The sequence below is a fragment of the Esox lucius genome, chromosome 3 (genome assembly GCF_011004845.1).
Source record: "Esox lucius isolate fEsoLuc1 chromosome 3, fEsoLuc1.pri, whole genome shotgun sequence".
In the NCBI taxonomy this organism is placed as follows: domain Eukaryota; kingdom Metazoa; phylum Chordata; class Actinopteri; order Esociformes; family Esocidae; genus Esox; species Esox lucius.
Window position 1 is genome coordinate 6,769,242 of NC_047571.1, and position 25,999 is coordinate 6,795,240.

The 25,999-nt window shown below is 41.7% G+C and overlaps 1 protein-coding gene across 4 annotated transcripts; it reads left to right on the forward strand.

Annotated features, from left to right (window-relative positions):
- Positions 1-572: 572 nt before the first annotated feature.
- On the forward strand, positions 573-24,003 carry zmynd11 (zinc finger, MYND-type containing 11). 4 transcript variants are annotated; one of them, XM_010883033.5, is made up of 17 exons: positions 573-738; positions 6,440-6,575; positions 8,682-8,841; positions 9,347-9,370; positions 12,016-12,039; positions 12,372-12,533; positions 13,822-13,899; positions 14,228-14,320; positions 15,135-15,222; positions 15,437-15,492; positions 15,833-15,910; positions 17,481-17,599; positions 17,723-17,993; positions 18,479-18,592; positions 18,706-18,981; positions 19,592-19,777; positions 21,123-24,003. In XM_010883033.5, the coding sequence occupies exons 2-17, from the start codon at positions 6,445-6,447 to the stop codon at positions 21,243-21,245; spliced, it is 1,983 nt and encodes a 660-aa protein (XP_010881335.1). In that variant the 5' UTR covers positions 573-738; positions 6,440-6,444; the 3' UTR covers positions 21,246-24,003. The 4 variants fall into 4 exon arrangements, with proteins under 4 accessions (XP_010881335.1, XP_019900912.1, XP_010881318.1 ...); XM_020045353.3 differs by lacking the exon at positions 12,016-12,039; XM_010883016.5 differs by lacking the exon at positions 9,347-9,370.
- The last annotated feature ends 1,996 nt before the right edge of the window (positions 24,004-25,999 follow it).

A 25,999-nucleotide genomic window follows, 5' to 3' on the forward strand; every position in this document is an offset into this window, starting at 1 on the left:
TTTTAAGTGGAAGAACTTGCACAATTGCTGGCTGACTAAATACTTTTTTGCCCCACTGTATATGTATGTGTATGTCTGACGGTAGAAGCGTCGGTATATAATGTATATCGATATTTGAACCAATGACAGTATAGTGACCTGTGACTAAGCACGCCATGTACGGTTGGACGACAGGGGAAAAGGTAAACGTATAAACAAGAATATAAGCTAATACATCCGCCAAACTGTGTATGCGACTAATACGCTTGAGTTGATGTATCATTTATTAAATACCGATTAAATTATACGAGGGAATTTATAAATGACTATATATATATATATATATTATAGTCACATAAATTCACTCGTATGATTTAATTTAAACGGTATTTAATAAATTATACACCAACTCAAGTGTATTAGTCGCATACACAGTCTATATGTGTATACGTTTTTTTATAAATATTTATTTTTACAGCGTGTTCAATAATGAATTCTAAGTGGCCTCACTACTAATAAAAAAAACAATAAAGGAAGCGTCAAATCGCAATTCCACCACTAGAGTTCTCCCATGTAACAATATGTCCTGCTATGTTGGCGCTATGTTTACCTCTCCCCCCAATCCTGTGCTGTGGCCAGCTGGACATAAACCATAATTCAGACAGGCTAAACTATCCCGGAAATACAAATGTAAGGTGTCTTACATTGAATCCTTCACGGATTTCTACAGATACATAGATTGTTTATACTATAGTGGAGGTAAGTGCAACAATTATTTAATGAAACACGTTTTACTTTATTAAAAACATTACGATTAGCAAACGTTAGCTATAGCTAGCGTAATGTGGCTGCTGGGTCTGTAACGAACATGGCGCCTTCTGAAAACGAATCGAAATTCATAATACTGTTCAATGTTTTGGTGGTTTCTTCGCTACTGACAAAGAACAATATTGTATTTATTTACGTAGCTATTACATTTGTTTGACATCCAACGTAACCTGGCAAGTTATCGTAGCTGGCTACCTCCTAAGCCAATTCCTAGAGAACTGCTTCGCTTTCCTGATCCAGCTAACGTTAGCTAGCGAAACCAGCTAACGTTATCTAGGTTGCTAGCTTAGCGTATAATTAGTTTTTCGTCTAACCATTTTAGCCTAGGTTGATTGCACTTGAGCTTTAGTAGTTTATAGTTACATATTCTAAATTGACAGTTAACTGGCTATCTAGCGACGTTAACATTTTGACGAGCGTTCTTTGACTTCTTTAGCACACGCTCTGGAGATGAGTTACAGTACTGTAGCTACCCTAAAACCTATCCAAACGTTAGCTAGCTAGCTACTACTGTACTGTAACTATGAAGATGACAGCCAGTTAGCTGAGCTGAAGTTACCAGCTAGCCAACGTTCGGTTATTTGTGTGGCCTTGCCTGCCTTTGTTGAAATATCCTCGGGCTGAGCTGAATACTTTATTCGGGAATCATAGCAACTGTATGGAAAAGATGCGCATTTACCCTGACTTCCCACCAAACATGTGCGAATAGTTGGCCTGACCAAATTGAAACAGGCACGACAAGGCTCATTAATGCATCCCATACATAGCTAATTAGCTGGCCAATCTAGCAGACTTGTTAGTTGTGCCAACGTCACTATGCCACTTGGAAATTATTCGTTTTGACTCCTTTACAATGTTATTACAATGTAATAAAACATTGTCAGTTTAACTGATTGCAATTAACGCAGCTAGTTAGCTGCTACACATTTGTATACTGCTACCCAAGTGTTAAGCTAGCTGACTACAGTACAGTACCGTACTGTACTACTCGTGATGTAGCTAGTGTTGTATGTACATTACATATATTGTTTGTGTAATGTGTCACTTACTGAGATGGTTTACATAGCAAGTGTAGGCCGTTGATTGTCTAAATTCAGGTCCAGGTTTGGGCAAAATAACCAGTAATCCAGCACTAAATCTCTTAAAAGAATTTATTGACTTGCCTTTTATCTTTTGCTACAGGACTATTTCTGTAGGATTTCAGTCCCACAACTTGTTTGTATTTATGGGGATTTAAACTGGCTATGTATAATAGCAAATAGATTTTTTGGCTAAAATCCTACACTATAGACTAGGGAGGGGAATTGTGTGGTGTCTCTGTTATCACAATACTAAATTGCCAATAGACTGTATCCCAATTCTCAGGGTACTATAGCAATTGTGGTTTGATGCTGTGATTTTTGTGAGATTTGTGTTTGCAGAAATTCTTCCTACAATGTCAACTGCTGAAGGCTAAGAAGCTATGAGGCCTTGTTTTGGTCATTCATGGAAATAAGTTCTGAAAACAGATTGACTCCTTATTTAAAAGGCATCCTCTGTTGAGAGATGATTGCGTTGGAATACTGTAAAATAATGAAGCAATGAGCCATACATTTCCTTAATTTTGTAACCCTAGTTTTATTGCCGCTAACTGGATCTACCTCATATCATTTGTAAACTCTGGCTTTTGATGGTCAGGAAGTTGTGCTCCTTGGCATGTTTCCTAATTGACTGGGGAGTGTAGTACGTTCTGTAGGCTAATCCTATTCTTCCACCTCTGTTGTGGAGGAATTGTGTGGTGTCACTGTGAATCCCCAGGAGTCAGGTGTGTTTGCTGTCAGCTGGTGGTACCTGTGCATGCATTTCAAACGTCACCCTATTCCCTTTATAGTGTGCTATTTTGACCAGAGATCACAGGGCTGTGGTTTGAAATTAGCACACTTTAAAGCGACTTGAGTGCCATTTGAATAGGCAGCCTGCGTGAGGTGCAGGCGAGTGTGGAACTGGAGCACAGAGCAGTGCCCTGGCATCAGGGCACAGGTGGTTCTCATTAACACCTGGCATGGGATGTGATACTGCTCACTGTCACCTCAACTGCTCTCTGCTCTCCTTCACCCACTGTCACAACTCAGTAGCCTGCCTGTCAGGCACCGAAAGAGATTTTATAGGGATTTACGGTGTCAACCTACAGCTTTGCCTTTTTTGACATTTTGTAGCTGCCAGAGATAAGCCTACCTTGTGAGGGATGTAGAAATACAACATTGTTATTTTAATGTCATGCAGGAGGAATAGGCTACACCTTTTAGTAATGGTTTTCCTGTTAAAAAATTTTTTTATAACAACAATGCAAAAAGGAAAGTTTAGACGGAAAGATTTTACAATTATAGAAAAAACTGTGTCCTTGAGATGTACAAAATGTTGTCATAGGGGGTTGTGCCTCTCTTAGCCTCCAGAAAATAGCCTCATGTAAGCTCTCTTATGCCTATCCTAGCCTACCAATATGTATTTAGGCTATTTACTTTTCTGTCTGACCCAATGAGTTCTAACCCAAACCCATTCCTAGGAAGTGTGTAGGCTACCTCAGCCTGATACTGTAAACTGGTGTGAACAGTTAGTTAACCCATCCCTTTATGCTTTGGTCTTTAAATGTTAGAGCTCAATAAAAATAATTTATGGAGTTGTGTTCCCTTTGAAGTCTGTAAGTTACATTTTACGTTTCATGGAAGCTTAAGAACAGCAATGCGGTAAATTGGATTTGCAACCTAGTTAAGAGGATGCAGAGAAGATATTGTTGCTTTCCTACAAACATCTTTGCAGAAACATAATATCCAACTTCCTCAAGTTAAATTTATTTTCAACTATCGCAAAGATTTCATTGTTTCTTTTGTAATAACAGTTTATTCCTCAGATTATGCTTTTCTTCTCCCTCTGAATAACCTAGATGTTGTAAAGCTTTCTTTGTGCTGATTTCCTTTTAAATTGCAGTTAAGGGCACTCCCCTTGGAGGATGGAAGATAAAGCAATTGTATTAGCCTGGCCTTTATATAATAGAATATTGCATTTTAGCATCTCTATGTAAAGATATTTGAAGGGTTGCAACTAATAACTACTTAATCTCTATTATTAATTGGTAATCTATTAATCAAATAAATTAAATATAGTCGTAAATGTAGTGTTATTATATATTTGTGGCAATCTTGCACAAATATTTCTTTAAAACCGCACAAAATAACTCTAATAAAACCAATAGAGAGAGCCATTTATAAACTGCATCTAGCAACAGGCAGTTTTACTCAATTCAATTCAGTTTGTAGAAACTTGCTATTTAAACTGTTTTAATTAATAATGAATAATAAAGAAAGCAATGAGTTCCAATGAATTACTTCAGTCAGGTTTTTTACTTCCTTTATATTTTCCAACTAAAATAGTGCTCTATCATGTTGGAATTAATCCAGAATTGCACAGTATTGAAATCTGTACAATAAATTAAAGTAGGGTGAAAGGTAACACATTATGGAGAATAATACACAAGGCAGCTTTTACAACACAGAACATAATTATAGTGCAGGACAATTAATGCATTGCTAGCATGTGCTGCTTGATTGTATGGAAACTCCATGTACACAACTAGCTCACCAATATGGGGTTGGTCATGGTGCCCAACAGGTTAGCTAGTGTTACTGATAGCAATGATGGAACATTTTTCAACATGCAACTCACAGGATGTATGGAGCTGTTTGAAAAGCTGACACTTGTTATTAACTTGGTAATGGTTCTGCAAGGCAGCCTCCATCTTTATCAAGTAAATTATGAAGTTGGTTGCCAACTGTTTTTTATTATTGACGTTATCGATTATTTGATTATTGATTATTTCTGCCCTTGCAATCTCTTATATGATCCTCAAAGCTTGTTTGGGTCATAAACAGAATTTGGCATGTCCAAGCATGTTTCTGGGGACCTGAAATTAAATGGCTGTTGTTTTGAAGCCATTCCCAGACACTAGGACCAGGGCCTCATGGGCTTTAGAACCTGCGATTGGTCCTTAACTTGACTGTTTCCCTATCCAGGCCGTATTGGATGGAAGGAAAGTGAAAAACTACAATTTATAAACCTCGCACATAGCTTTGTTGCTGTAGCCCTAAACAGGCTCACCTGAATCACTAGTAAAGGGGATTTTATGATTAGTTGACAAGTTGAATCAGGTGAGATGGCTCTGGAATAGATCAAATACACAGAATTGGAACCAGAGGAGACGTTTGAGAACCACTGGCCTGAATTACCTGCTGGGTGTGGCTAAACATTTAAGATTTGCCAAATCAATGAGAAAAGGAAATAAATGATGGATTGTTTTCTGTGATCAGGCTGCTTTTAACCTGTTTATCAGATGTTTCAACTCCCTATGTAAGTAATTCAGGGACGTTATTATAAAAACAATGTCAGGCCGTTTTGCTTTATTACAACCCCGTTTCCAAAAAAGTTGGGAAGCTGTGTAAAATGTAATGAAAAAGAGAATGCAATAATGGGCAAATCATTAAAACCCTATATTCAATAGAAAATTAGTACAAAGATAACGTATAAAATGTTGGAACTGAGAAATGTTATTGTTTCTTCAAAATAGCCCCCTTTGAATTTGATGCCAGCAACACATTTAAAAAAAGCTGGGACAGAGGCAACAAAAGATTGGAAAAGTTGTGTAATGCAAAAAATAAACCTGGTGGAACATCTCACAACTAATTTGGTTAATTGGCAACAGGTCAGTAACATGATTGGGTATAAAAAAGAGCATCCCAGAGAGGATGAGTCTTTCAGAAGTAAAGATGGAGAGGGGTTCACCACTCTGTGAAAGACTGTGCCAGCGCACAGTTCAAAAGCCAGCATTTGTGATGGTATTGGGGTGCATTAGTGCACATGGCATGGGTGACATCTGTGAAGGCACAATTAATGCTGAACAATATATACAGGTTTTGGAGCAACATATGGCGCCATCCATACAACATCTTTTTCAGGGAAGGCCTTGCTAATTTCAGCAAAACAATGCAAAACCATATCCTGCGCATATTACAACAGCATGGCTCCGTAGTAAAAGTCCTGCAGTCCAGACCTGTCACCCATTGAAAACATTTAGCACATTATGAAACGGAAAATATGATAAAGGAGATCCCGAACTGTTAAGCAGCGGCAATCCTATATGAAGCTAGAATGGGAAAACATTTCACTTTCAAAACTATAGCAATTGGTCTCCTCAGTTCCTGAACACTTCCAGAGTATTGTTAAAAGAAAAGGTGATGCAACACCGTAGTAAACATGCGCCTGTCCCAACTTTTGAAATGTATTGCTGGCATGAAATTCAAAATGGGCATGTATTTTTCCAAAAACAATACAATTTCTTAGTTTCAACATTTGATGTTATTTTCAAAAAATATATGGATAAATGATTTGCACATCACTGCTTTCTGTTTTTGTTTTTGGCATTTTATGCAGCATCCGAACCTCTTTGGAACCGGGGGTATAGATAGTGGAGCTGTAGTGGTACATTTGCACAATGCAAAATCCCTATTCACTGTTTGTGATTATTTACAACTTTGAACCACTTAGGTTTCAGACTATTTGCTGACTTTAAACGCCTACTTTTCTTCTCTCCCATTCCTTGCAGCTGTCATGAATAAGGATATCATGTCACGTGTGGTAAAGAAGAGGCAGGCTGACCCTAAAGTTGTCCAGTACGTATGGGCTGCCATTGAGGTCATCCGCAACCAGAAACAAATTGCCAACATGGACAGAATCTCAAAGTAAGTGTCCCCAGTTGTTCTAGATCTGTTCTGATACACTTGAAACGTGGAGACCTCCCAAACACAGCACAAGTAAACCTGAACTTGAGCAGAGAAACTAAGCATTTTCACTTTAACTAATAAAATTTGGGTTGGAATGGATGGGTGAGGTTGTGATCAGTCATGGCTGTTCTTGTCCCCTCAGGGTAATGCTTGATTATTAAGTGCATTTGGGGATGTTTTCATGGTTCAAAAATTGACATTGAATTCCTTTTGCGTATTGGAAGTCAGACTATTTATTTAATTCAAACAACCTTTATTAAAGCTTCCACTGTAGCATAAAACCTTGGCGCTGTAGTCATATTGATGACCAGAAGTTGAACAGAGGCTAATGATTTTATACCGAGGCTAAATGCAGTTTTGTTTAAATTATACAATGGGGATTGGAAATGCGACAACATTGCTAAAGGTAATATTCAGTAGAAAACACGATTGCCATCATTAGCATATCAGAAAATGTATTTTGACAGATGGCAATGTTGTTATTAGCAGCGATGTTGTCATTAGCTGTTACATTTGAAAATAGCTGGCAATGCTAACGTTGGCTAGCTAAATTCAGTGGACTCCCCTCAATATTAACTACCTAGTTAACATTATACAGCATTTAAAAATCAATTTGGTAAAAGGTTCTTTCAAGATGGTATCATGTTCTCAAGCCTTGCTAATGCACTTCAGACCAAGCCTTCATCAGTTCCCAATCCCATTGACTAGAATGCTCAGTTGGACATCACCCCCAAAACGAACGTTCGCAAGAGTATTGTGACAAAACGTGCAATCAGTGAATAGGAATATGGCTAAATGAAATCTTCAGGCAGGCTGAGAGCCTTGGGAGTTGGCCACTAGCAGAATGAATACTACAAATTGGCAGTTGTCATGGTGATAAAGTGATGAAATACAATGGCAGGCACAGCTGAACTGGCTTAATGTCTTAAACCTAGACATGTTGTATTTCAGTGGATGAAATGGTGACATTGAGAGTCCATGAAAATACAGTTTAATAGAGAACAAAGACAGTTGGGACAGTAAAATAAATTATGTTTTAATCTCTTTGCATTATATGTGAAACGGTTTCTGCTGTCTGCAGAACATGAAAGGTCTGACAAAAACGGCCAAAAGCATAGCTGCCCTGAGTTTCCAATTCTAGGGAAGCGTATTTTCATCATAAAAATGCACCTTTTATAATACTGAATTCCATGCATCTGTTATTGCATTTACAGACTTATATAAGATGGCCTACTATTTTCTAATGTGATGAATCGAATAGGTATATAATCATAATGACAAATGAAAAATTAAGTTCAATGCATGGCTTAGTGAGTCTAGTGAAGTCCAAGGGTAGATTATTTAATTGCTATGCACAGGAAAAATTGGCCTTCTGTATACACACTTAATTCAGTCTTACTACAGGAGAAATACATTCACAATGACCTCCCATCTAATAGGAATGAGGACATGATTGTCTAAAAACTCGGACCTAATGATAGATTGAATACGCTCACTAACCAGGCATATGGAAAATTTTCTCCGATAAGAATTTTGAATAACTAAAATAAATATTAGTGTGTTCACAAGCTTCTCTTTGATGTCTAATTTTGCAACATTTCATCCAGAACACAAGCGGTCAACTACTTGGTATTTCCTGCCTGCTCCTTTAAAGCTTGCCCTTCTGACTGTGGTATTTGTGATTTCAGTTGTACTCTTTGTGCCTACTTTAGATGGTTTTTGTTGTATCTATATTGACAGGAGTAACCTTCTAAATTAGTTAACTTTCTGTGGATATTGTGGTGCTATGGTCACAATGTAGGTAGTACTATTTTTTTGTCCTGGGGACTAACTGCAATTATTTGTCCAGGGGAGTGGCTACTTCGTAATTAAAAATTGCCCCCGCGACACCTTCTTTGGTCAGGCTTCAGCACTCCAGATCTCCTGTTTTAGTTCTCTTCTCGTTCCTTGTGAATTGGAAATGTGCCTGCTGCTTCTGAGGAGCAGGCCTTTGCCCTTGTTCGAGTTGCCGGAGAGCGAAGTCGGGCGGAGGCAGTGACGTGGGCATGTGTCGTGTCTGTGCAGGTACCTGAGCCGTGTCTTTGGAATGCACCCCAAGGAGACAGCCAGGCAGCTGAGCCTGGCAGTGAAGGACGGATTGGTGGTGGAGACCCTCACCGTAGGCTGCAAAGGTTCCAAGGCGGGCATCGAGCAGGAGGGCTACTGGCTGCCTGGAGACGAGCAGGTAGGGAAGCGGTTATCCCCTTTACCTGCAGCCCAAATCCCCCAGGAGAGGGGTGCACAAGCCCTAATCCTTGCTGCTTTCCCAGTCACCAGCACCTATCTCTTCCCACCCCAAACCACAACTCTGTGGTCTAACTTCAGAAAAAATAGGTTCCTTCCTTCAAGGAGTTTTGCATTAATTCACTGTTTTTACTTTTTCTTGAATCTGCTATTCTTTACGACTCTGATACGCCATTCATTCTGAAGTGCCGTGTTTTTGTGACACTGAATTGAGCGTTGATTATAACGGCCCGGTGATTCAAGTCATGCTGCTCTCGTAACCATTTTTACGGGAGGCTGACTTGTTAAAGTCACAGGCAAGACTATGCACACACTCCTTGAGTACTTAAGCTCTGCTACGCACCATACTTCCCCACACTGTAAACAGTAGCTATGCTCAAAGAGAGCTTGGTTGACTAGCAGCAAGGCTTTAAACACTGCTTTTTGGATCACTTGCAATCACACAGGAGCCGAAGGCAGAAGGAAGCAAGGTAAGAATGCATTGTGGTTTTGTATTTGGATTTGTTCTGCTTTTATCCTTTTAATTTCTTTAACTAACATCGTTCCGCGAAAAATCACCGTCGGCCACTTGTAGCGCAATCTGGATTTAATGGAACCTTTTTACATAGTTAAGAATCCGACAACAACGACATCAGTTTTAATTGCGATGTCATATAAAAACTAAATACTACTCAATTACTTTGTCATTACCTAAAATACCAAATTAACTGTAAAAAAAAAGGTTTCTAATTGTGAAACCAACTCATCTCCCACTCAGTAGTTGTGGCATAGTGTGCTGATTTTCCATGTGAAAAGCTTCCAGAAAGCCCAGTGTAGCGCTGTCTCTTGGTGGCCCAATTTCTTGCGGAATGGATCAAAGTGACTTCCTTTAAATATCTGCTCGCTACTCATCTACGCAGTAACATTGCTTTAAAAATAGCTCCAAAAAATGTAATAAATAACACTGCCAGGGTTTTATACAGTGCACGCTGTATGATCTCCACGGCTTCGTTTGACACGTACTTGTAAAGAATTCCCCAGAGAGTGGTAGTCTCTGAACAAAAATGGTTGCCGAATGATGGTAACACATGTTAACGCGAAAAGCAATGCGAACGCGGCTGCAGGTTTGTAGCAAGCATATATGACGGGTGTAATTGACTGCGAGTGTGTGAGTGGTAGATGTAGTCCTGCTGATGGTAGTTGTAGTTCAGCTCCTTAGGGAGGGACGTGTGACTCCATTCCTCTACGTGTTTGATCTGTCTCCAGCATGCCGTTGGTTTGATGAGCAGGGGTTGTGGTGGTGTGCCGTGTCATCTAGTTGTCCATCTGTGGATGTCTCCCAAACCACACCCAAAGTCGTACACAATAGTGCACTAAGCAGGAAATAGGGTGGCGTTTGAGACCCTGCCGTAAATAAGCCGGCGTGTCCTTGGAATTGTTCGCTGGCCAATGTCCATGATCAGCACTTCTAATGTGGCGCGTGTCATCGGAAGCACGTCAAAGCATTCGTGTTCTACGGAGATCAGTTCTCTCCAGTGTCTGGATTCAGTCCACCTGACATGGTTCTGTCCTTTGCACCCTATTCCCTATGTAGTGCACTTCTTTTGACCAGAGCCCATAGGGGGATCGGGTTCCAGACAACATGAGCCAAGCTGGACCGGCCTTCCGAGTTCTAGCTAGCCCATCTACCCCTCCCATCCCATTCTCATAGACTACTGTGCTTGTCTTGGGCCAGCTATACCTCATCCCCCTCCAATAAGGTCTACCTGGATCGTTTTTAAACCCTATCAAATGGATACAGAATGATCTTGCTTTCATACCAACCTTTTTTTCATATTATGTGTGTGTTAACAACCTCGTTTTCTTCCATAAAGACGTGGAATGTCTGTCACTTGGTTTATGGTTTCAATTAACCTGGCGGTAAAACCATGGTGATGTTTAACTCTGACCTCCAGGTCAGGTACTGATCCAGACATTGACTGCACTCCCCCAGCAGCTTCTCCTTTTAGAATTCACAACCTTTCCGTTCAGAGTACAGGAACACGGATAGCGTTCTTCTTCCCCACGCAGGGCCATAGCACAGTTCGACACGGCCAAAGCATAAGGTCCTACCTGGCAAAGGGGCGTCCAGAATAGCCCTGTACATGAAGATATTGGAAGGACCTTGTGGAGGCCTTGGCGGGCCGAGGCCTTACTGTAAACATTCTGCCGCTGGCAGAGTTTGCTTCACATCAGGCTGTCATGACCCACTAGGTTGGCAGTGGCCCTGCTGCTTTCGGTCAGCCTGTCTGTTCCCTCTCCCTTTGTCCTTTATGGCTATTTATGGCTGTGTGTCAGTTTGAGCTCCTCTCTCTCCTCTGTGATGGAGCGCACGCTAGGTTTACAGCATGTGCAAACTGAAAAGTTGGAAGGAGAGACTAGGTTTATTCACTGGCCAGTGTTGTTAATGAGGATGTGCCCAGTTGACTACCCATACTGTGTACTTTAAATTACTTCCTTTATCTGAATTAAGTGGTTTAGTGGCATTGTTTATGTAAAGTGAAGGGTTTTGCGGCTTCATAATATGTAAAATGATTGGTTTAGTGGCTTTATTTTTGTAAAATAAAGGGTTTAGTGGCTTATGAAATAATAATGGCATCCTTAATCAGAAAAAGAGAAGGATTTGCGCCTTCCTTCTATGCCCCTGCAGCAGGTTCCGGTTAGCAGTCATGTTCCCCACCCCTCCCCAGCTTCCATCAGCCTTCCAAGCATGCACCACCACATACGGATTTAATAGTAACTCTGCTTGTGTCCTAAATGGCACCCTGTTCCCTTTATACAGCACAACTTTTGTGACTCTGGTCACAAACTGTGCGCTGTATGAGCAATAGGGTCCCATTTTTGGATGCACACTCACTCTAGCCCCAGTGCCTAGAAGGGAAACTTTAGTTCAATAATGCAAGAATATTTTGCTAATAATTTCCTTCCAGTAAGCCAACGTTTCAGCAATGTTCACACATTAGTCTTCTTTCCTGTGAACCTAACAGATTGCTCCATAAATCATTGGCTTGCAGAGGGGTTATGGCACACAGTCCACTGTATATCTATCTATCTATGTATGTATATATTAATTGATGATGGGGGTGTTTAATTGCAGACGGAGAGGGAGCCACCGCCGGAGGTCAGTCCGAATTCACTCACTAAACATTCAATATCTGTTGCCAGTTGATGTTTATACAGGCTACCAGTAAAAACGTTGTTTGATTTAACCTTTACTCATCCAGGAAGTCCCATTGAGGTCAGAAGACCTGTTTTACAAAGGAGGCTTGAATAAGATTAAAACATGTATAGATCATAGAAGTGGAATGTCCTTTGCCAATCGCCACCCTGAGGCGTGTGTTGTGAACAGCCGTGTGGTGGGCGCAGGAGTGGCCCCCTCGGTTCCCCTAGACCAGTCCAGCCGGCGGGTCGGTGCGGAGGGGGGCACCGATCACTGTGCTCTGTCTGTTTCAGGAATGGGAGGCGGAAAGCCATGACTGGTACTGCTTCGAGTGCCACCTGCCCGGAGACGTGCTGGTGTGTGACAACTGCTTCCGTGTTTATCACCTCAAATGCCTGTCTGACGAGTTCAAGCCCCGGGACAGCGGATCCCACTGGCAGTGTGTGGTGTGCAGGGTAGGTGCTTCATGTCGGCCAGACATACAGAAACATAAAATCACCCCAGAATCTATTATCTAGGCTTACAATGCACCCATGCAGTTTTTTTAGATCCATTCATGTGTCCACCAATGAAGTACAATCTGTGAAATGTTTTTCATGATTTTTCCAGTCATCTGTTTTCCCTGTATGCTGTTAAAATCACTACTGAATAGAATCACAATAGGAAACCAAAAGAAATCAATTGTCTTAGCCCACACCAATGTTAATTCCAGACCATTTGAGGTCTAGGAAAATATCTTGTGTGTGTAATTCATGTGTCCACCTAGCAAGAGACTGTTGTTTAGCTGTGTTGCTTTTTGTAGCACACATGAAGTCTGCATAATGGTGGTAGAGTCTGCAAAAAATATTAAACTTGCCATGTTAGCACACGCTACTTCTAAGTTACCATATCAGTTTATCTACCAGAAGACCATTTTCATTAGCATCCCTGCTAACCGTGCGTATAAACATATAAACTGCCACTTTAATATAAATGTTCAGTACATTTGATTGAAGTTTGAAATATTGATTAATTCTGTTTTCATTTCTGGACTCTGTGATTCTTTCTGCATTTTCTACCAGATGTATTTTACAGGGTCCTAACTATTAGCTTCTCCGTCTCCCGTCCTGTTGGTTTTCCCACAACATGACCCTGTGATTGATCCCAGTTCAAATCACGGTTTCTTTCAATTCAATTAGGCTTTTTAAATATGGAATTTATATTAACAGATAAATATTGGTTTTGCTTGCTTATGGCAACATGTCACACATTTTGCTGTGGAGCTTGTACATTGCAGTATTTCCTATAACATATGGGAGTTAGGTAGATTTATTAGTTAGGGGTCCAAGCAGCGAAGCCTGGTTTGCAATGTAAGTACAAACACTTTTGTAGTTACATTTATATTCAGTTAGTTTTATTCTTAGATTAGGAAGTGCAGCTTTGTTTCCACCCAACTTCCTGGTTAGTGCATGGACATTGCCTGCCTCTCTTTCATCCTCACTTTGTTTCGGTTTCTTCTCGCCTTGTCCCTCTCTTCTGAGTACGCTATGCTGCCGACAATGTGTTTCCTCCCTTTAGTGTTGGGTTCATTTATGATGTTGAATATACACTGTTACCCCATGTGGTTTGAATAGAGGGCAGGGGGATTACAGGATCATGCGGAGTTCTTTAATGCTCTTTTTCCCTCTACTTCTCTTTCCCCAACCCCTGTCTCTGTCCATCTTTTCTCTCTCTACGTTTCTCCCTCTGCATCTCTCACCGCAGGGTAGTAAAAAGAAGAACCTAAACAAGCAGGAGATGTGCAGATACCTGCGTTTCATCGTCCAGCGAATGAAGGAGAGGGTGAGTGTTCTGTGGTTCCGTTTGGGTTCAGCCACGCTTTGTAGAACCAGACTGTGACAGTGCCTGCAGGCCAATTGGCACCCTATATCCTACATAGTTTCAACAAGCCCTCCCCACATGGCTCTGGACAAAGGTAGTGCACAAAGCTATGGAACAGTGTGCCAACTAGGCCGCAAACCCCCGTATTGAATCTCTGCCACGTTTTATTCCACTTTAAATCAAGGCCAGTAAAGTCTGCCACCACAATGTTTTGGCTGGATTCCAGCCCTCCTCCCCTTTGCAGATGAAAGTGCTATTAAATCAGATTATTTCTCTCCTGGCTCGGCAGGCCGTAGACCTGAACAAGAAAGGCAAAGACACTAAACACCCGATGTACAGAAGGCTCATCCACACAGCACTGGACGTCACCAATATCCAGGAGGTAACACACCGCCACTCAACACATCCGGCACACACTGTGCATGTGTGCCAAATTGCAACCTCCTCACCATACGCTGTACTGCTTTTGACCAGGACCCACGAAAACGTATTAGGGAGCCACACTTGCAAGATTTCACACTATTTTTATGTGACATTTCCTCCCACTCTTTTGAAACCTTTAGTCGGGCTAACATCAGATGTAGGCCTTTAGACATCCAGTCTTCATTCGGATCGTTTTCATGCTGTTCATAATCTAATAAGCGTTGCCCGTGTGTGTTCCAAATGGTACCCTAGCCCTGTGGGAACTAGCCACAGGTAGTGCACTGCGCTGCCAACAGAGTAGGGTGCCATTTGAGAGTCGTCCAGTCGGTTTGGTGAGGGTCTGTGTGAGGGCTGTGAGACACAGCCCCAGTATAAAGCTGTGATTGTGTAGCTGAGGCGGATCAGATTGCCTCCCCTCGCAGCTCTGGGGTCAGCGAGGTCTCCTCTGAACCGTGATCACTGGCGCATCCCGCCGGCTGAGAGCTGCCTGCTAAATAGACTGGAAAACGGCGCCGGGGTCCAATTCATTGGTGCAAAATGTTGCAAAACGTTGTTTCACTTGCCGTGGAACAAGTGTTTTTTATTAGGCAAGTTCAGCTTAGTCCCTCCCTGTTTCAGTTGGTTTTAGTCTGTTTGGCGCCAGGTGGATACGAGGTCTCGCCATCTCTGGCTATGTGGTGAACTCTTGTGGCCTTTTGCAGTACTGCACCTCCTCCACTCAGCCCTGCTCCGTGTGAATAGGGCTCTTTGTGCTCCCTGTCTTTGTGTTGCAGAACCTGACGGAGGGGAAGTACAAGAGCTTCGACGAGTTCAAGGCAGACGCCCAACTGATCGTGCATAACACCGCCATCTTGTTTGGAGGTGGGTCGATAGTGTTATCACAGGCTGAGGTCCAAATGGCTCGCTACGTAGGGGAAAGAGTGCCATTTGGGGCAGTCCCATGAAAAACATATTGCTATCAGACTTCCCTCTTAATATTAATTTGAGTGAACAAATGCAGTAGTGGAGCACAGGAAGTGAAATGTAATGTGTGTTTTTCCCCCCTGTGATTGACACAACACGTTTTCTGTTGCAGTGCACAGTGACCAGGCGGAGATTGCGCGGTTACTTTACAGTGACACGTGCCATGAGGTAAACTTATCTCCACTAAGCATTTATTTCAGGGCCCAGTTTGTCGAAAGGTACCTGGTTGGATTTTGACAATCGGATATAATTATTTGCGTAGAAATATAATGAACAGAGACAGGTGTATCATTGACTTCCATCAGAACATCCGTTCCATCTATTCGGTTTCAATGCTTTTGCGCCTATCCATTTGCTGAAATCTGAAAGATTTTCTTTTTTTTACCTGGGCACTGCCCTGTATGACAGATTTGGATTGCAGTGGTTTAGATGGTTGTATTTGATTTGCAGAGAAGCTGTTGTCTCACAGTCTTTTGTCTTCCTGGTTTTATTTTCTGCTTTTCTCCAGTTAAACGAGTTGATGCTATGCAAGAACTGTTTTTACCTGTCCAATGCCCGGCCTGACAACTGGTTCTGCTATCCCTGTGTGAGTATGAAATCATTGTTAAAATGCTCAAGACAGTTCCAGAATTATCTAAAAACTACAATCACAAGATGTTGAAAATAATGTCTTTCTGGTTCAAAAGGTGTAGAAAGGTGTCTTTGTGGCGGTTATGCTACGTAGCTATGCAACCCTGTGTGAAACCAGGTTGATTGGCCCTGAGGTGTTGACTGCTGACTGCTCAGTGTTAGGTGGATTCTAATACTGAAACTCACCATTCAGTGTAATCCATAACAATTCTAAACATTTCAGTTGGAATTATGTTCCCTCAGGCTGGTCACTCTTCAGAAAAGCTTGCCCCAGGCTACTGTGTATGGAGAGTTAAACCTGGCAGAACTTGTTGGCCTTTGGAGAGTGACTGTATCATTCAGGAGTTACAATACTGAGCAAATTATTTGTCTTTAAAATTTGAGCTAGTCAAACTACTGCAAGCCATGGCTCCAAATGAAGAGCATTATAAAAGAGATGTTAACTGGCTAATAGCCTACAACAGTAAATGCTATGTTCCTTCAATTAGCTAGCTCGGTACTGCAGTAGCATTTTATCACAATTAATGTTTTTAATAAAGCAAGTGCTGCCTTGTGCTTTCCTTAGTGTATTTATGGAGATAACTCAGCTGTTCTTTAGGCTTAGCTGTCCCACGACAATATTTACATAGCGGGTGTGTTGAGGAACAGATTACTTTTCAGGCAGCCGAGCTCTCAGTCTTGTATTATCTCTGTCTGACATGAAGTGGGTGGAGTTTTCCTGGACCAACACATCCACAATATGTATGTGATTGCAAAATAGTAACTTTGGTAATAGTAACATGGTAAATACAGCTCCGTAAAAAATTAAGAGACCACTGCACCTTTTTCTTTCCAAAAAAGTTGAAAAGGAAAGTTTTGAGTCAAGAACAGAAGTGTTCAATTTGCAGTGGTCTCTTAATTTTAACCCTTCTCTTCCTCACTCAAAACCTTGTTTGGAAAGGAAAGAAAAAGGTGCAGTGGTCTCTTAATTTTTTATGGAGCTGTATATCAAAAAGAATCAGTACTTTTTATTTGGGTTCTTAAATACTTATACATATATTTAGATTGTTGCATTCCTGGTTAAAACTAAGAAAACAGGAATGTGGAATTTGCTTGTGTTTTTTTATACAATTGTTTTTTTTTTATTTAGGTTTTCAAATGCACCTCTAGTCTCCTCAAACTGCATTGGGAAAATAGAAATGCTGTTATTTAGCATTTTTCAGAAATGTATATCATGACTATAAATGAGAGAGAAGTTGGCTAAAGCAAACCGACCTGGCTTCTAGACCTGATAAGCATGAGGTTTTGTAGTGTCTAGGTGTGGTTAAGGTCCCAGGTTTCTATCCACGCTTATTTTTGTAAACGTACACGCGAAGCTGCCGGCAAATCACGTTTAAATGTATATGAAACCAAATCCTCTGTGAATTCATTCCATTAATTAGACGTGTAGAAGTATGACATTTTAAAAATGTATTTTACAATTCCAGTCCAAACAGAGCATTTTGGACACAGTCTACATTCATTGTCCCCTGATCTTATGTCTGCAGACCCCCAGTCACGAGGTAGTGTGGGCCAAGATGAAGGGCTTTGGCTACTGGCCGGCCAAGATCCTGCAGAGGGAAGACAACCAGGTGGACGTTCGCTTCTTCGGCCACCAGCACCAGAGGTTAACCGTCAAACCGGGGGCACCGGCATCAGCATGAACACTGACACATCGCAGCAGCCCGTTCCACTGATTCCCCTTGCTGCCCTGGCTGACTTGTGCCCCCCACCCCCCCTTCATCCACAGAGCATGGATCCCAGCAGACAACATCCAGGACATCAAGGTGTCGGTGCAACAGCTGCAGGTGAAGCGTAGTGCAGGCTGGAAGAAGGCCTGCGACGAGCTGGAGCTGTCCCAGCGCTTCCAGAGGGAGGGCCGCTTCTGGAAGCCCAAGATGGTGGAGAGACTGGAGGAGCGGAGAGAGGAGGGAGAGGAGAGGCTGACAGAGAGGCTGACGGAGGAGGCAGAGTCCTCCATCTCCTCCACCAGCAACAATAACAATGAGCAAGTCAAACATGTAGGTGTTCCGCGTTGCAAACACAGACACGCCCTTCCTCTCGTCCTCTCGGTCTTTCTCTTAATCCTTCTTTGTCTTTGTCTGTCATCCTCTCGATCTCCCGTACTCTCTCTGGCCAATAAAGGTATTTTCATTAAATAGAAATCTGTCGCTCTCTCTGTTTTCCTCTTTCACAGACAATCAGGGTCATGTTAGCATTGTTCAAATAAGGTCACAGCTCACGAAGCACCACTGTTTATGAATGTTAATCCAGTAATGGCTCCACCTAGTGGTGGATAATTCAAGTCCTGCAATTCTAACGAATGCCAATGGAGAATGAGTGACTCCAGAAACCCCAACTTTAATATCCCCTGCGTCAGCTGCATCGTCACAGCTTTAGCTGGAACGGTCGCCATGGCAACGGCACCATTAATCTAACGGCTGTCGGGAAGTCTGGGACGCCAGCCACATCCGTAACTCATTCTGGTGTTTCCTCTCGGCTGCAGAAGGCGGACAGACAGGCGGACAGGCAGGCGGACCGGGAGAGACAGACGGACAGGCAAGAGCCCAAAGCGAAGAAGAGCCGTCGTCAAGCTCCCGAGCCCAAGGAGGAAGTCAGTGTGAGTACCCCAACAAGCGAGAGTGTACCGGGTGTGTTTGGTTGTGTGTATGTGTGTGTTCGTGTTCATGTCTCCACTTCCAACCCCACCCATTGTCCTTTGTTCCCCACAAGGAACCGGAGCATGAGGTGGAGGCGGTGAGCTCCAGCCAGGAGATCCCCGTGACCACGCAGCACCAGCCGGAGAAGCTGTCCGTCTCCACGCAGACTAAAAAGGCCTCGGCGGCGTCGCCTCGCACCCTGCACCGCAGCACCCAAACGGCGTCGGACGGAGCGTGCCAGAACATGTGTCACGAGAAATACACCAAGATCTTTAACGACGTCAAGGAGATGATGAAGGCTGACAACAAGAGGGAGACGGAGCGCGTGGTCCGAGAGGCCCTGGAGAAGGTTAGGGGGGTTCAGGGAGGAAAGGGTCTGAGGGTGGCTGGAGTAGGGGGGGGGGTGGGGGCAGACGAGGGTCTGAGTGGGGCTGGAGTAGGTTGGGGGGCGGTGGAGGCAGAGGGGGGTCTGAGTGGGGCTGGCTGTCTTAACAGTAGGCAGTTTCTCCAGGATTCCTCTGAAACATGTTGGGGTACCTTCCTCTTTAATTGTCACTGTGTGGGAATGCAGTAGTTGGCACACACTATTTTTTCATAAAATGTACTATCTTATGTGCTTGGTTGAAATTGTGTGTACTACTAGGATAGGGTTTGCTTCTAATGTTGCTAATAAGGTAACGTTTTTAGTGATTGGTCAAGTGTAGCTGTTATTTAAAGGTGGGTGAATTGACAACCAATTCTAATTTTAAATGATGCAAGGTGTGACTTGTCGACTAGATAGACATTTCTGAGGGAAGGTCATGTGACCGGAGCGGCTCTTTAATCGTGGAGGGACTTAATAGGAGGGTTTATGTTTATGGCGCAAGATGGAACCTGCACTAAAATGAGAGCCATAATCCCCCGATCCAAACGCTGTAAATCCAGGATATGGTTGAGGGTTCTTCTGGGTGTGTCTCCAGCTGCGTTCAGAGATGGAGGAGGAGAAGAGACAGGCAGTGAGCAAGGCGGTGTCGGGGGGCCAGGCAGAGATGGAACGCAAGTGTAAGACTGTGAAGGAGAAGTGTAAGGAGGAGCTGGTAGAGGAGGTGAAGAAGATGGTGACCCAGCACAAGCAGCTCCTCTCGCAGACCAAGAAGAAGCAGTGGGTGAGTCTCATTGCCCCCCCCCACACACACACCCACACACAGACCTCTCTGTGGCTGAGTTTTTCAGACAGACAGACCACCATTTAGGCTCCCACTGTCAATGTGGACATAGAAACAAAAGGGACTACATCTGTAATGTGTTTGGATCTCCAAAATTTGTGTTTGTTATATTCAGTTTTTCTATACATTTTCCTACTTGCCACTGAACATGTAGACTAGTTCACTAGAGGTCTTCATCGGGTTTGAACTTTATATCCGAACCAAGCTTTATCTTTGAGATACTAGTGGTCTGTGTGGTAATAACACACTACGCTTCTCCCTCCTAACAGGCCAATCTGTCTTCCGCTAATTTCTGGGCTTTCATTTATTTCAGGGTTCGCACAATGTCTTTGAAGTGCTTAAAGTATTTGAATTTAGGTCTCAGAAATGTGATTACTAGAATGCCTGGAAAATCACCCCTTCGTGGAGAAAGTGCTTTAAAAGTAATTAAAATATCTCCTACCTGAACGCAATTTCCCCCTTGTTCTGAATCTAAAAACTATTCCAATTTAATTAGAATCACTGAAGCATTTTCTAAGCTGAGTATGACCACCACGTGCAAGCTGCTGTAAATGAAAACGAATCCAACATGCTGGGAAACAAATCTTTACAGGCACTGTCATTGGCTAGATGTGAGTGGTAAATATTACGTTTTGTGTTAAAGATTAAATGGGAACATTACGTTTTTGTGACTGTTGCTAGTTTATGGTTAGCTGCACTGCACCTTGGTCTTTGTTTACCAACCAATAGCTTGCCTACAGTTATCTGAAACATAGCCTATATTTATTAGCAAATTGGTTGTCTGGCTTTATTTGGATAATATTAGCCACTTGACTGACCTACAATTGTTTACTATAACTTCTAATTTTGGTGTAGAATACCATTTCCCAGAAATACCATAAATCAGAACTATAAATCAGAACCGTAAATAAAGAACAAAAGTTTTTCTTTCTGCTAGGCTCACAATCAAAGCAGGTCAGGCAGAAATAGATTTCAATATTCATCCCAAAACAATACCACATAAATGTTGCTTACAGAAGTACTAGAAAGTCCTTAAATAGCATTTTCTCAATTCCGTATGAACCCGGGTATTTGTTATACAGGCTATTTCTTGAGCATGCATTACTGTGCACCGATACTGAATGGTAGAATGCCTCCACTGAATATGACATCGGCCAATTCCTTCTTGTTTAAGTGCTATTCCTGAAGTTGCTATGTACAACAGAATCCAAGCCTAAAAAGTAATTTCTTGGAGGTTTGACTCTGTGTTTGCTTTTTTGTGTATGTGAACGTGTTCCCCGGCCAGTGTTATAACTGTGAGGAGGAGGCCATGTACCACTGTTGCTGGAACACGTCCTACTGCTCCATCAAGTGTCAACAGGAGCACTGGCACGCAGACCACAAACGCACCTGCCGCAGAAAGAGATGAGCTAGCCTGTCCCTTATCCCCTCCCAGCACGCCTTCCTATTGGCTCTCCCCACTGTCACTCACCCATAACACCCAATCGAACCCCTACCTGCCTTCCTGAACACTTTGTGGACCGACCTTTGCTTAACGTCTGAAAAAAAGTCTCTCTTTACATTTTATTTAATATACCCAGTGTATTGATATTTTTTTTTCTATTTTTTTTCTCCAGAATCAAGAGCATGGCTCGAATGCATAGTATGATTTTTTTATTTTTCTGAAGTGCTAATTTCACCTATGTTGGTGAATGTGTTATTTAAGTGTGTAGTTCTAAATGAGCATTAACTGAATACATTTTATTACCTGAATTTTTTAATCACTTTTCTTACTGTAAATGTTTTAACAATTAATATTAAAACCATAAGTACTATTGCAGCATTGAATATGCTCTGCTTTCATACAGAAACTATTTAAATGCAAAAAAACATGGAAAGGAAAAAACAGCAAAACCTTCTAATCATGAAAAGTATATGTAGATGATCCATCAAAATGTTTGTGTGATTTTATTTGTGAAAATATCTAGGTGAATAGCACCTGTTTATTGTTTCTACCTAAATCTTAACATCAAGTCTCTTAAACATCATTGGGAACAGGGTTGTGAAGTCTGCTATAAAGATGCTGACAAAAAATCTTCCATTTGTTATTATGCACATTTTGGGTTTCACTTTTTGAATATACTGTGATTTATATCTATCAAAGAAAATGTTTTTGATTTCTTGGGGGAATATATAGCCTAGCAATCTTTACTGAGCTGGATCTTAGAGAGGTTCCTTCGTAATTTGACAGTTTGCACATTTCAATTGTTTTCAAAACCCAAATGCTTGTAATATTGCCAAAAACAACATTTGTTGAACCTTAACAGAGAAACTGCGTTGAGTGCTGTTCCCCCTGCCCTTGTTTTTAGTTTTTCAGTTGGCTTTCGTGTCATGGTTATTGTGATGTGCACTGTAAGTACAGTTATAGAATACTCAAAAGTGACTAGTTATGGGACTCCTCACTGCTTAAGCTCTAGTTGGTGGTCCAAGCTTGTTTTGTTTTTTTCCAACACCATCTTCATATTCTGAGTAAAGAGATGTGCATGTTGATAGTTTCACTTTTTTATTACAAGAAAAAGACTCGCAGAGTAACTTAGGTTTCCTTATGGACAATGAATATGGATGGACCAATATAAAATATATGCAAATACGAATGATCACCTGTGCTATACATTGTCGTTTAGACTTTCCTCTTATTGAATGGACTCTGAATGGTGTGCAATGTTACTATCCTTTGCTTGATGTGTTTTGGATCATTTCTTAAAGGGTAATGTAATTGCCGATTTTATTTTAAAAGCTAAAGTACTAACCAAGAGACTACTTGGGAGGACTGACATTGTAAGTCCATGTGACTCTCCTTAGTAATGAAGAGCTGACTGAACAGAGGAGAAGTCATCCCCTGCATTGATTCATTTTATTGCCTAGTTTTTGGCACCTGGTTTTCAATGACTGCAACGCTCTCTCTCCTGTTAGCTGACAAGTGCATCACTTTTCAGATCTAACACAGCTATTTGTATTCATTACAGCACAGCAAGAAATAATGACCTGTCTGATTTCCTGTACATTTTTTTTTTCACCATGTATTTTCTCTTAATCGATATTCTATGTTTTGTCGTATGTCAGTCAGAAAAGCAGCGAAATGTTAAGGAACGAACAAACTGCTTGATTTGCCCTATGTTGGAATTGTCTTTTAATTTTGATAGAGTAGAGATTCCCTGCATGAATGCCAGAATCCTGGTTTCCATTGTCATCTCCTGTGGTCTTATCAACAACATCCTTCAGTTTTGTCATCGTTGCACTACATGTAAATAAACATGCTTAGGACATGTCATTCCCATTATAGCCACACAAGGGATAGTCTGTTCCATTTGAGTTTATTTACCTGGCTGATGTTTGCCCTCCGGCACCGCGGGCTATATTGGAATTTTCTTCTGCTCTTTTATAAAGCTATGTCAGAGGACTAATGTAATTGGAAATCTGATGATGCTTTTTTTCTTGATATATTACCAGCAGACCACTTTATTCCAAACTGGAGTGATCACCCCTCACACACGGTACTGAGATTGTTGATAGCCACTGCCCACACCCTCAACAACTACGAAGAAACACCCAGATGGTGTTCATTTTTACCAACACTTCTTTGTCTTCATTTTGTGTTTTTACATAGGGGGTTATATCCAATCACAATTTTATTGGGTCATTTCTACAGTATGTATTTTATATTTGTCCATCTCTGTATGATGATCATTTGTGATATTTTCCCTATGTGGAAATACTTTGATGTCATTCCAGTTTGTAAAGTATTTCTGGTAACTTGCATGAGTAAGATGTGTGTAAAACCGTTCTTTTTCCATGTTAAAAGACATCGTTGCACTTCCTGAAAATGATGCAATATGACAATTTGATTTTGTTGTTTTCCTCTGATATTGCAGTCTAGCAAATATTCTCACCGTTGCATTGGTTATATACTGTCTATTTTCTGTTGAGAAAAAGTTGAGTGTGCTGTCTCATCCATGCTTACATCTAATGAGATCGTTCTTGAACTAGTACATTTTTTCCCTGTTCATATGTACACTATTAATCGTGGCTTAACATTTTCTATGCTCCTGGCATTTTGTTTTACACTTTAGCTAGCAATATGTATATAAATATATTCTATGTGCTAACATGGAGAAATAAATGTATCAACAAGTTCCTGCAGTTGTGTATTTTGTTGTATGTCTAGGTAACTGGGTGCTGGTAAAAAGTAGTGCACTAAATAAGAAATGGGGTCCCATTTAGGGCTGGTTAGAACTTGAGAAATGCATACTACCTATTACGTACTGCAAGTATATACTTTGCGGATGATGAAGTACATACTGTTTAGTATATATTAAGGTAGGATGCCAGTACTGGGACTGATTGGGACATACTACTTTGTCATAATATTCAGTCTCAACATTAGATCATTTTGTCGCACATTAATATCACGTCGTGTAGCTAGACACCATTAAGCATTGTTTTAAACTGAGTAATGTTTCTTATTGTAGCCTGGTGAAAATAAACCCAGCTCAGGACAAACTAATTCGGGGTAGTTCATTCTATATGAGTGTCTGTGTATATATACAATAAATTATTGTGTATCAAATACTGGGCAGGTGTAACACAGAGTATGTTTTTTTTTAGCTAATTGAAATGAATCACAATCCTTTGCCTGTACTGGCTCCAAAACATCTGTATGATCGTCGCAGGTTCTGTGATTGCCTCATGAGTTAGTTTTGGGTAGGTGTCTTCCTCTAGGACTATGAACTCCAGATCAACACGCTCCGGTGAAGATCCCACATAGACCGTGGCATGGGTTACTGGTGCACCGTTGCGCACTCGCCTTGGAGCAACAACTGGATGGTCCCTCCCACATGGTCTCAGATGACCTCTATGAACCCTTTTTACAGGCTCGCCCTCTAACGGCTCCACTGCATACATAGTACCATGTCCCTCAATGACTCTATTAGGACTCCAGAAATCCTGGATCTTGTTTCTACCAGAAGGACAGTGGCGTAAGTAAACCCACTGGCCGACATGAACAGGGGGACAATACAATGTGTCTTTGTAAAGCTCCACCCTTTCTGATGCGTTTTGTTCTGTATACTTCCTTGCTCATGCATGTGCCTCATTCAGTCGCTCCCGATGGACAACCAACCAGTCATGCTTCCTATCAGGCACCTGGTTTAGGCGTAACAATGCCTCCACAGGCGGGTGTGGATGAACTCGAAAAAGGAGGTTGTACGGTGAGTATGCATTGGTGGAATGGGGCCTCACATTGTAGGCATACACCAAATCCGGTAGTTACTCAGGCCAGCTCCGCTTCATGGGGTGTTCTACTGAACATTTCACACTGGGCGTTTCCCTAAGGGTGAGGGGTGGGTGGTGCGGGTTTTCTTGACTCCATACACCTTACACAGTTTTTTTTATCAAAGTTTCTTCCTTGGTCAGAATGTAATCTCTCAGGTACCCCATAAACCACTCTTTGAGTATAATCTTAGCTGTGGTATCTGCTTTCTGACCATGAACAGGGAAGGTGCCTAATCCCGCCTAATTCCCAGGCCACTTACATATGTCTCTAAAATGACGTCAGTTTTTCTATTGAGTGAATGGCATCGTACCATCTTCGGTCGTTCCAACTCTTTCTATTGTGAGTCTGCTTCTCTGTACTGTTGCTTTATTTTCTTTAGTTTATCAGGGATCTGTTAGATTGGATGAAAACCTAAAGACTAAAGCAAATGCAGACATCCCAACCTTGCAGAAACTCATTTCAGGGAAGTGGCTTCACCGGCTACTGACAACAAATCTCTTTGGACTGGAAACAACATACTTTTAACTTCCACCAGTGTGGGTATAACACACAACTCTCCACCTAGCGTGCTGTCAAACTTAGGATGGGCTAGCTGGTAGCTCATCCTGAATCAGCTGTCTGAATCAGCTGGTAATATTCATCCCAATAAGTATCAGGTATCGTGGCCTATGATTGCTGCGGTTATTTGACTATCAGAAAACTGCACCCAGGTATGGTTGTTATCCAACTCAAGGTAACCTGGGTAAGACATTTCCAGTCTGTTAGCTGCAGTTATCTTGAGCCATCCTCTCCCATTAAGTACTCCCTGAAGAAGGATTCTGTAATAGTGCTCTCTTGGCTCTCTGTATCCA

Excerpts from the sequence above, each read along its gene's own strand:
- zmynd11 (XM_010883033.5), top strand. The coding sequence starts at position 6,445 with ATGAATAAGGATATCATGTCACGTGTGGTAAAGAAGAGGCAGGCTGAC. Across the intron at positions 15,223-15,436 it reads CACCGCCATCTTGTTTGGAG|TGCACAGTGACCAGGCGGAG; the intron begins GTGGGTCGATAG and ends TTTCTGTTGCAG. Across the intron at positions 19,778-21,122 it reads AGACCAAGAAGAAGCAGTGG|TGTTATAACTGTGAGGAGGA; the intron begins GTGAGTCTCATT and ends TTCCCCGGCCAG.